Source organism: Coenobita brevimanus, chromosome 14, assembly GCF_032717465.1.
Source record: "Coenobita brevimanus isolate Jiangsu-jjx chromosome 14, ASM3271746v2, whole genome shotgun sequence".
Lineage (NCBI taxonomy): Eukaryota > Metazoa > Arthropoda > Malacostraca > Decapoda > Coenobitidae > Coenobita > Coenobita brevimanus.
Window position 1 is genome coordinate 36,844,304 of NC_136967.1, and position 12,410 is coordinate 36,856,713.

At 41.5% G+C, this 12,410-nt stretch overlaps 1 protein-coding gene across 1 annotated transcript; it reads right to left on the bottom strand.

Moving 5' to 3' along the window:
* Positions 1–1,745: 1,745 nt before the first annotated feature.
* LOC145390359 (uncharacterized) lies at positions 1,746–2,606 on the bottom strand. The gene has a single exon (XM_080265309.1). It carries the CDS (start codon positions 2,604–2,606, stop codon positions 1,746–1,748), a length of 861 nt encoding a protein of 286 aa, XP_080121435.1.
* Between the last annotated feature and the right edge of the window lie 9,804 nt (positions 2,607–12,410).

Here is a 12,410-nt window from a genome sequence, read left to right on the forward strand (position 1 = left end):
GCTGCCAGACGTACGAAGCAAGCATGGTGGTGGAATAGATCAGCCAGTGAAGACAGACGGCTGTTTCGGTTTCCTCGGAAAACTTGTTTTACCGGAGCTGCATATAAATATCGACATGCTTTCATGAAATGAATTAGGTTTTATTCTTACTAACAGGGAGTTTAATTTGTTAGTATAAATTATAACTAATTTCTGTTATTGGATAAAGATATACATATATATTTCTATGCATGCATAAACCAGGCTGGAACCGCTGTGGAATATTTTTTTTTATCATTACTTTTGTTCATGCTGCATTGACACAATACCGTTTTAAAGAGAAGAAATAGAATATTTATGTATTTTTACAATAAGTAAGATGCATGAAAAAGGACATTAAATTATTGCCCAACATGTGATTTTTTTTCCATCTGAAAAATGAAAATATTGGTGACATCTGGCATTTCTCCAGGCGCGTGAACACTCCTATTGGCAACAGCCTATTGGTTCATTAGAAGTAGTATATAATAGCATAGTGGTCAGTGGGGACGCCCATCATCCATTCATTCAGTGTAGTGATACTCTATTCCACCGTGACTCTACACTGAGTGACAAGCCAAATGATTTCGTGTAATCCAGGAAATTATTTAATACGCTGGGTGGTAATCTTTCCAACATATACGTGTTCCTTACGTGTAAACAATTGAGTTGGCGGAGGGTTAGTACCCCTCGCCGGAAAACAACTAACTAAAAAGACAAAGACAAAGACAATGCCTCTGACCAAGACAGACCAACAGGTGACGACCAAGGACAGTACAAAGGACATGGTTCGGATTTCAACGTGGAATGCAAAGGGTATCAAAGATGAGGTGGATGACAGAGAGAGATGTCCAGGTGCTTAAGGGTGCAAAAGCGGACATATGACGTTTGAATGAGATTAAATGGGGAGGTGAGAGTGAGATTTTGGATGGGATATATGTGCGGAAGTACGTGAGAATGGGAGGACAAAGCAAGGTGCATGTATTGCTGTGTGCAAAAGATGGATGGAGAATATAAGAGAGTATGGATCAGTTGGTTCAAGGATTGTGTGGGTAAGATTAAAAGAAGGATTACACACGTGGGCAATATTGTATGCATGTGCACCAAAGGAAGACCGTGCAAGTTGAGTGAAAGAAGAGTTCTGGGCAAATGTGGACGCGTACATGGAAAAGTTTGAGAGGAATGAGAGAGTGTTTTTGACTGAAGAAATGCAGGGCCGCATTAAGGTGTGTGGAGGCCCCTGTGCACAAGGCTATGTGGGGGCCCCGAAAGTGGTAAGGCAAATGCGAGGCCCGAAGGGCCGAAGCCATCTAGGCAGGGGGTCTGGGGGCCGCTTTAGGCCCCCAGAAGCCAACGGTTCTAAGATGCTCTGAGATGCATTCTGAGCATTTTAGGGATACTTCTGGACAGGTTTTGGTGTGTGTCACTCAAGAACAAAATGGAGAAAAAGTATGGTATTCTTACTTCCCAGTGCTTTATCCCCTATTACAGCATGCACGCTAGCTAAAGTCTTTAAAAGTAATATCATTTTAAGAAAAACAAACAATTTTCTTGTGTTTCATCAGTGAACAACATAAAATCTTTAATATCTATTTGAACAACACACAATGGAGTAGAGAAACACATCATCTGATAACCAGGATATGAAGCAATTACTGTATAACGGATAATGTTAAAGTAATTACATCACCTGAATCTTAAGTAACACTTACTGAACTGAAGCTCACTCAAGACAGTCCTTGGACTTTGCGAGCTTTCTTGTTTGCAAAGTCATGTATGACATCATCAGAACTTATCTGTCGCAAAATGTCATGCTCACTGTTCATCAGTTTGAGGTGGTTGAGGCGTTCTTGTGCCATTGATGTGCGCAGCCTGTTCTTGATTAGCTTTAGCTTGCTGAAGGATCGCTCTCCAGAGCAATTGCTCACCATAAGAACAAGGTAGAGTCTAAGAACAGCCTCTACATTAGGAAAAGTGTCCTGGACCCCTTTCTCTATAATCAACTTGTACAAGAAGTGTTCATGAGATATTTGGTCTGCCTTGTTGTTTACAAATATCCTGGCAAATTCACTGAAATGGACAAGCTCTATGCCAAGGGTCATATCCAGGTCTTCACGGTATGTGTTCACAAGCTTTGCAGCAGCTTGTTCAATCTCAACAGCTGTCATGGCATCTAGACTGCGCAGGAAACTGAACAGGGAGCATATTCTCATATATGCGGCCAATCGTTTTTTCATGGAAACCACAAATTGGTCAATGACAGGCAGGAAATTTTCAACTCGGAATTTCTGTGCAGGAGATAGTTGTGCCTCTTTTCCTCGACCATAATCTAGTGGATTCAGTCGCACACTTGGTGGGCGATTGCGTGTCTGCCTGTAAGTTGTTGTCCCTGATTTCTCTGCTCCTTTGGCTTCATATTCACTAAACAAATCACGCTTGTCTTCAATGAACTTCTGCAATGATGTTAATGCAGCAACTGCAGTGTTGAGGTCAGCCTTTGGATCTTGTAATATGTGACTGATGGCATTTACTCTGTCAAGCACTTCATGCCAGGACACTGCATATATCCACATCTCGAGCTGGCACATCTGATCATACAAACCCTTTGCTTCACACTGAGTTACATCTTTCTCATCTTTGTCATTTCCAATTTTCATCAACGCCTCCTTAAATGATGAATAGCCTTGTTCAAGGGCTTTACTGGCATCAGCTCTGCATGACCACCGTGTTGTGGTAACTCTTTTTGGTAGAAGGACAGAGCTCCCAGCTGACTTGAGTGTTTCAGTCAGAACCTGATAACGATGTGTAGATGCAGTGAAAAAGACATATAATTTCTCAAGGAAATCAAAAAATGACACAGCAGCTACACAACATTCTGCTGCAATTTTTCCAACCAAATTTAGAGAGTGTCCTGTGCAGGGACGCTCGGCCAGTTTGTTTTCTGCCACCACTTTAGCTTGCAGACCGTTCCATCTCCCGCTCATGGCATTAGCATTATCATAAGACTGACCACGGCAGTTTTGTAGGTCGATGTCATGAGTGTTGAGAAACTCCATCAAACCATCAAACATCTCTTGTGCCTTGTGACCTTGGTTTGGCATAAAAGTGACAAAGCGCTCAACTGGTTCTGTGAGCTCCATGAAGCGAAATATGACAGTAAGTTGATCAACGTGGCCTTCATCTGGGGTGCCGTCTATAGAGATCGAATAATACTTTGATTTCTTCAAACGCAAGATGATTTTCATCCAAAACCTTCTTGCCCATTAGCTGGATAAGCTCATCACATATGGTTGAAGAAAGGTAGTTAGTATGGCCCCGTCCACTATTTGCATGCTTTTGGATATGTTGCTTCAGAAAATCATCATATTCAGACAACAGCTCTAACATACCAAGGTAATTTCCATTATGAACGGATCCAATGATCTGATCATCACCTCTGATGGCTAGGCCTCGTTCACATAGAAATGAAAGCACGCTCACCAGTCTCTTCAGAACACTCCGCCAGTAATCCTCAGCTTGGGCAACTTGTTGTGTCAACTCATGGTCAATTGTCCCTACTTTGCCGTCCGTCTCGTCAGTGCCAGAACCGATTGGAGGTGATCTTTCGATGTTTCGTGGTCTGCGAGTCTAGCACTAGCATGCCTCCAATCACAGAATCCTCCATGTGTGAGCTGTGATCGTGGAGCTGACATAAGTTTGCAGACGTAGCAGTAGACACTTCCAGTACTTGGAGTTCTTTGTTCTGTTCAGGTCCTACTGCATCAACGATTGCATCCTCGTCTTCTTTTTTAGATGTTTTTGGAGTCTCCATGCTGGAATGTATGAAGTCTGTCATACGTGACATTTTTGCAAGTTCTTTTGCTTCTTTTTCCATTTTCTCTTTGGCATGCTTTCTTTTTTGAGCTCCACTGGCATAGGTACGGGCACCCCTGTGCCTGTCACCAAATCCATTCATGACGAACTCTGAAATTGAAATGAAAATTATGTAGAAAACTCTTTGATGTCCTTTTGTAGTGTTCTAACTCCTTACCAAAATCGGAAACAGATATCTACACCTCTGTTCCTCTCTGTGAGACAGTGTGAGTTATTGCTAACTTAAACTACTTGTGATAGCAGGGACTACTTAAATGAAACGTTTTACAGTTGAATGGTCTACTATACAACTAGTCAACTATAGTGTATTATAAGATACAAGATGACTGCATCCAAGAATTACAGGAAATTCTGAGAGGCCAACCTACAACTTGTACATGCATGGAATTACAAGCATATGGTACAGTTTATAAGTAGGGCACCTGCAGCAGTAGCAGTATAAGTCTAGGCCAGTGGTTCTTAACCTTTTTCAGTGCCCGTACCCCTTGATATCTCAGGAAATTTTCTCGTACCCCCAGCCAATATAAATGCATTACATAGATACAAAAAGGATCAGTGATAACCTTGCGGAGATATTATTAGATGTATTCATTTACTGAACAAAAGTTACTTTTTGCTTTCAACTGAAAAGTGTCTTAATAGGATACAATGAATGCATATTATAACAGTAAGTTTGAATAATGGTACGTCGTATACAACAACACATTTTTAGTGGCTCTTTTGTCGTTTTTCTCATTAATGAGGATGTTCAAACGAGGTTCTTTTTATGAAAGTGCCAGGCGCATGTCGTCCAAAAACAAAAGAAAAAATAGTTTCTTACAGTATGTTCATCTGTGATAAGAACACAACGTTGCAGTTATACGAACTACGTCAATACGATACCCAAGAACTGATGTGGACAACACTAACCTGCTGCAATGAAAGCCAGAACACAAGTGATTGTGTGAACTTCTGAAGCCAAGGATCAGAGCCAGGTCCAGTACAGAAAATGAACGAGAACCATACGAGATATCAATAATGAAACCATAGAAAACGTAAGAAAATTGGTTATAGCACTAACTTTTAAAAAGTAATTCAGACAATTATAGAAAGAGAAAAATTAGGGAAATCTATGTTTTACTTTCTCATGGTAAGCATATAGTACCAATGCACTGGCTAGCGATACATGCGATAAAGAACAAAAAATCATTCACGGACACACAAAACAAACAAAACAAAACAAACCTAACCTAACCTTGAACAAAAGCCTTAATGTAAGCTCGTTCAAGGTTAAGTTAGGTTAGGTTTGTTTTATTTTGATTTTATTTGTTTTGTTTTGTTTTGATTTTTGTTTTGATTAATTTTTTTTTATTAATGATGGAGTTTTACTCTCTCCAAACATCCAAACTTTTTTTTTTGGTGGGGGCCCCCTTGATGTGGGGGCCCCTGTGCACGTGCACCTTGTGCACAGTCCTGGATGAGGGCACTTTTCCATTCATTTCTTAGAAATGAATGGAAAAGTGGGGAATGAGAAGATGGTTGGAATAGTTGGTGAGTGGAGCGTGTCCACCTAAGTGGATGAGAATGGCAGTGTTCTGTTGGACAATGTGCAGTTGTGCAGGGAGGGGGTTGGTGATAGCCAATACCCTCTTTAGGCACAAAAAAACTATCTACAGGTTGGCGAGCAATGAGAAATGTGGGTGGTGAACTGACTGAACGGAAGGCAATGGTTGTGTGGTAGAGTGAAAGAGTAGAAATGTAATGGATGCAAGAGCATACAGAGGTTGGAGGAGTGGACTTTCTGACCACTACTTGGTGATGGTGAAGAAGGTAAATATTCAATGGATGAAAAGAAGGAAAGAAGGACAAGGGGAAGTAGTCCAAGCAAGGAGGGTAGGGAGCTTGGAAGAGATTAGAAAAAAGGCAGAATAAAAGAGAGAAGTGGAGGAGCAATTGGGTAAATATGATTTGGAGCAGATGGGAGAGGTGGAAGATGTGTGCAAGATATTCACAGAAGAAATCTGTGCAGCATGTGGGGTAGTGTGTGGGATGAAGAGAAGACGTAAGGGGGTGCAAGGAACGGCATCGTGGAGTGAAGAGGTGAGACAAACTGTGGGGTAATAGAAGAAAGCATATAATGAGTGGATGGGAAAGAGAGGCATGGAGGAAGTTGAGAGATGGAAGAAAGGGTTGTATGTAGAGAGGAAGAGAGAGAGGTGGAAAGATTAGTTAGAGGGAGTAAGAGGAGAGTGGCTGAGGAATTCTGAAGGAATTTGAGTGTAAAGGGAAGGAATGTAAGAAAATGTACTCGAAGGTTTAAAAAGAGTTAGGGTGATAAAAAAGTTAGTAGGGTAGTGAGAGATAAAAATGGTAGACTGATAATGAAGAAAACAGAAAAAGTGAGTAGATGGAGAGAACACATTATGGAACTATTAATCACAGAGAATGAAAGTAATGCGAGTATAAGTGGCAGGGGAATGGCTGGGAGGAGTCAGGCGAGAAGGGAGGGAGAGAGCAGTAGGATGAAAGTACTGGAAGCAACGAAGATAGTCAAACTGGGGAAAGCCCCAGCATTTGATGGAGTGTTTGGTGTATTGATGAAGCATGGGGGAGACAGTAGTCGACTGGGTATGGAAGATGTGCAGATTAGCCCGGAAAGAAAGTAGATTCACGTAGGATTTGAAGTCATATTTAAATAATCCCCTGTACAAAGGAAAAGGGGACTAAAGCATGTGATAATAACAGGGGCATTTGTCTTCTTAGTGTAACAGGAAAAGTATATGGTGAGATACTTATTGACCGAGTTAGGGAAATAACAAAGGAATTAGAGACGAACAGGGGGGTTTTAGGAAGGGAAGAGGTTGTGTAGATCAGATATTCATCCTTAGGTTTTTAGCGGAATAGTTTCTAGAGAAGGGAAAGAAGGTGCATGCAGCCTTCATGGATTTAGAGAAAGCGTATGACAGAATGGATAGACAAAGAATGTGGAACCCGTTGAGAATATATGGAATAAATGGCAAGTTGCTGAATGCCGTGAAGAGTATGTATGAGGGTGCTAAGGCTGCAGTGAATGTGGATGGTGAACTGAGTGAATTTTTCAATCTGAATGTTGGACTGAAACAGGGATGTGTCATGACGCCTTGGTTGTTTAGTCTGTATATGGATGGAGATACAATAGAGATACAAGGTAGGGCAGTGGATGTTGGAGGAGCTTTAATGAAAGAGGGCAGTATTTGGAAACTTCCTGTTCAGTTGTTTGCAGATGATTAAGTGATGACGCAGGGGAACTGCAAGGCTCGACAAATGAATCTGGGGAAGTGTGTAAGAAACGGAATCTAAAGGTGAATGGTAGGAAGAGTAATGTTATGGTTTTCAAGAGAAATTAAGTCATTGCTTGCACCAGTGAGATTCGATGGGAAGAAATGGAAAATGTGAGTGTATTTAAGCACTTGGGTAGTGTGATGAATAAGGATGGAAGTCTGTGGGATGAATTGCTTGAAAGGGTCCAACAGGGAAGAAAAGTTGCTGGTTCTTTGAAGGCAGTAATAAGAAACAGTGAAGTGAACATGGAAGTATAAAAGTCAGTGCATAACACTATTGTGATGCCAACTTTAATGTATGGAAACGAAGCTTGGACCTTGTCGGAAGCAGTGGAAATGAGTTATGTGAAAGGAGCATTTGGAGTTACATGGAGAGACAGACTGACAAAAGGAAGTGGAGGACCATTGTGGTGTGGATGTGGATGTGATAGAAAGTGTTAAGAGAAACACACTGAGGTGGTTTGGCCATGTGGAGAGGATGGAGTGCGAGAGGTCAACGAGGAGAGTGTACGTGAGTGAGATGGAAAGGGGAGAGGAAGGGGGAGGCCGAGGATGAAATGGGGGGACGGAGTGGAGAGATATATATGAGGGAAGGTATGTCTGAGCTGGGGGAAGGGTAGCGAAATGGCGGGTGACAAGGCAACATTGAGACGATTTGTTTTTGGCCACCCCTTACGGGATTAAGAAGTTTGATAAAAGATAACATAGATAGATAGGTAAAACCAACGTACTTGTTCTGTGACTCAGTGAGAATGGTAACTCAGGAAGGTTCTGCAACATCCACCAAACCTTCCAACGAAGCCGGTAGGAAAAAGTGACAATGCTTAGCCTGGAGCACAGAGATCTGCCATAAACGTTTCATATGAAAGGATGAAAGGCAATCATTTTCTGTATTATCTTAACTTGAGGTGGAAAGCAACATCAAGTCTAATTAAGGTGCAATCGTAGTCACTGAAAAAAAAAAAAAAAAAAAAAAAAAAAAAAACCCAGCCGCTGTTGGTCTAGCCCGACCCTCTTTTCCCGTCACTCACTATGGGATGAGAGGAGGCAAAGAGGGGAGTGAATAAGGGTGAGCGGAGATATGACGAGGAGTGGTGACAGAGACGTTATTGTCAAGAAATGCAGACGAGGATCGACTTTCCCTCAGATAGCATGGGCAGTGGTACCTCAGATACATGTGTTGAAGATTTTGAATTAGAATTGTTATACTGTACATGCGGCTTTAGCAAAGCAGGCACTGAGCCGGGTAACACTTGACTACCTAGTCTGGGGAACTATTAGCAGCCAAATCGACAGTTAGATTTTGCATTGCCTAAGAATTTAAAACTATAGAACTGATAACCATATCACATATTTTTGTGTAAGAAAGAATGAAAAGCCGGAAGCCCCAAAGATCGTTCTTTCTAAGAAAAAATAAAAGCAAATTAACAGGGAGCCACATTAAGAGATCCGTTCATTTCGAGATGCCAGGACCCTGTGCGTTTAAAAGATTGGAGTTCATAGGCAGTAGGATATACAAAAAAAGGAAGACAGTTCTAGAGTTGACTTGTTGCATACGTGAAGGACTGGGAGTAACAGTTAACACTTGCATTACAAAGTTGAACAGAAAAGGGTTGAGAGTTTCCTGCTAGATGAGTGCTACGCACCCTCCATAGCGGTGGAGAGATGCAAGCCGACACTTCAGTGGAGGAGTGACTAATGAAGTGGCAATAGAAAAGAGGTGACGATGCAACAGTGCGGCGAAGAGACAGAGGTTGAAGGGAACCAATAAGAGGAAAGTTAATGAAATGAAAAGCCCCGGACTCCATCTTGTTGAGAAGAGCTATACAGTAGTTGGGGAACCTCACCACACATGAGAGCTCTGTTCTATACAGGGGAGACTAAAATCCCTTTATATTGTCTACAACTGTGCATAGGCAAACAAGGTAGGGAATTGGCTTAGCACACCTAATCTCTTGGAAAAAGATTTTACAAGAGAGGTAAATCGATCTTCCGAAGATAAATCCCGAGAGAATGACACCCCGAGTACTTTTAGTGATGGTGCAGGATTGAATTGGGTATTGTTAAATTTTAGAGGATACTCCCGTGGAAGATTCTGACGGGACGAAAGATGCAAAAACTGAGTTTTTGGTGCATTAAAAACAACAAGATGCAAACCAAGTCAGACATTAGGTGTGCCATGGGCTCATCTCTTGTTTGTTGAAGTTACTGCTAAGATGAACGCTGCGAGAAAGGTGAAGGGTGCTTCTTGTAAAATTCTTAATCCTCTGGAAATGATATTACATGAGTTAAAATTCTTTGTAGATTGAAAAGTTTGGGTGGGGGGAGGGGTGTCAGAGGGGGGTGGGGATGAGGCAAGGCAGAGTAAGAGGTAGCCAGGAACCATGGATATTTCTCTCTCTGTCTTATCATTCTCACCTCTTCTGCATCATGTGTTATTTGCTACCACGTCAAGTTAAAAGAACATCAAGTTCTATCATCCTCTGTTTTTCACGTCTCTACCCTGACCTTATTCTCCTCTGACCCCCGACACCTCCACCCCCTACTTTTCCTCTTACCTTACAGTGACTGACACGTAAAAAAGAAAGGACTACTCCAACAGTGACTAAGTTTTTTTCTTTTCTTTTCCATTTTCCTATTTCTTAGTCTTTTTCTTTTTCTTTGTTCTTTTTTCTTCTTTTATTTTTATTTTTTGGCTGTGAGTGTACCCAACACATCGATGCTGTTGTGATTGTATCGTCAATGCTTTTCGGAGTGAACAAATTTAGTTGGTGATTAGAAGACAATTTATGCATATCCAAACAATTTTCAGACATTTGCAATATATCTCTCTTCACCACACTGAAGGTCAATGTCCTTCGTATACTTACAACTCTAAAGCACAAATTATTATTTTTATGTGACTAGAACTTCTGTTTACAATTTAATGACCACTGTTTCTAATATAACTAGATAGATATACTTTATAATAATTTTCGACTGCCAATATTACTATGCTCTTTGGAGACTTTGTATGCATAGATAAGCTGCTGTGTAGTCTGCCCGTAAACAACTCTTGTATGGTATCATCTTTGTCGGTCCCCGCTGTATTCTCTCAGACTCAATGAAAATAATGATAAAGGAATCTATATGACTGAGTTCTAGGGTAGGAGGATGTGTGGGAGGCCAAAGAGAAGACAGAGTGATGATTTAATTGGTTATGTGAACAAGAGAGGCATCAGAGCTGAGTCAGGAATAGAAATGACGAAGAACCGCGAAGGGTTGATGAAGTACTAAGAAGATGAACTAACATCTCCAAATACTATGTTCGTATATTTGTACAGTAATGGGCTAGGTAAGGTTATGTCAGAATAGTTTGTACTGACTCCATAACCGCACCATGCACCTTTGTTTGGTATAGAAATTGGGATGTCTGTCTGTCTACTGCCAAACGCCTCAATCCGTACTGGGTGGCCACAAACACATCACCCCCATGTCGCCCTGATCCCCTCCATTTCTCTGCCCTCCTCCCAGCTCACACACCCGTCTCTCATATACCTCTACACTCCAACGCTCCATCTCATTCTCGGCCTCCCCGTTCCTCTCCTCCACTTCACCTCATTCACATACACTCTCCTCGTTAGTCTCTCACTTTCCATCCTCTTCACATGGCCAAACCACCTCACTGTATTTCTCCTCACGCTTTCTACAAAATTCACATCCTCACCACAACGCTCCCTCACTTCCCCATTTCCCAACCTGTCTCTCCTGGTAACTGCACATGCCCCTCTCAAATAACTTATTTCCACTGCTCTCACTCGTGACTTGCGTCCTTCCAACAAGATCCAAGCTTCGTTTCCTAATACATTAGAGTTGGTATCACAGTACTATCATTCAGTGACTTTTTTACTTCCATGCTCACTTTCCTATTTCATTCGACTGCTTTCAAAGAACCAGCAGCCTTTCTTCCTCGTTGCACCCTTTGAAGCACTTGTCCTCCAAACTTCCATCCTTACTCATCACACTACCCAAGTACTTAAATGAACTCACATTTTCCACTTCCTCATCATCCAGCCTCAGTATACATTCAGTGACTTCATTTCTCTCGAAGACCTTAACTCTGCTCTTCCCTACTTTCACCTTTAGAGTCCGTTTCTTACATACACTCCCACACTTGTTCACTAAATCTTGCACGTCCCCTTCGACTTCGCTTCACAATGCAGTGTGATCTGCAAACAACAGAACAGGAAGATTCCAAATGCTGCCCTCTCTCATTAGAGCTGGTCCAACATCCACTGCCCTACCTTATACCTCAATTATAACCCCATCGATATACAGACTGAACATCCATGGAGATATGACACATCGTTTTTTCAATGCAACATTCACATAGAAAAATTCACTCATTTCACTATCCACATGCACTGCAGCCTTAGCACCATCATATATACTATCCAAAGGATTCAACAGCTTCCCGTTTACTTCATATACTCTTAATATTTTCCACATTCCTTGCAGTGTGTCCATGCATCTGGAAATGATCGGATCTTGAATTTGGCTCTCTTATATTTTGTTTTTCTCTTGGAAGGAATAGTTTTGCCAGCTCATTGCCTTTGGTTCCTTCTTCCTCACAAAAAAAAAAAAAAAATCCAATGTCATATGCTTTCTCCAAATCCATGAAGCCACATGCAACTTCTTTCCCTTCTCTAGAAGCTTTTCCACTAAATACTCAAATTTGAATATCTGATCTACACAGCCTGTTCCCTTCCAAAAACCTCCCCAGTCTTCTCCAACTAATTCCTCTGTTATTCCCCTAACTTTGTCGATAAGTATCCTACCATATACTTTTCCTATTACATTAAGAAGACAAATCCACCCAAGATTTCCACACACTTCATTTTCCCCTTTTCTTTTGTCCAGATGGGTGCCTGACTTCCAATCCTATGGGTCTCTTCCTTCTTCCCAGGATAATCTGCACATCTATATCTATTCTACTACAATTTCTCCCCCATGCTTCAGCATTTCACCACAAACTTCATCAGCTCCTTGGGCTTCCCCATTATGACTTTCATCATTGCTTCCAGTACTTCTGACTTATTGATCTCTTCCTCCCTTCTCACCTCCTGCCTTCTCCCAACCATTCTCCAGCCACTTATGCTGGCATTACGTTCATTTTCTATGTTTAACAGCTTCTTAAAGTGTTCTCTCTTTCTACTCACTTTTTCTCCCTTCTCCAGTATC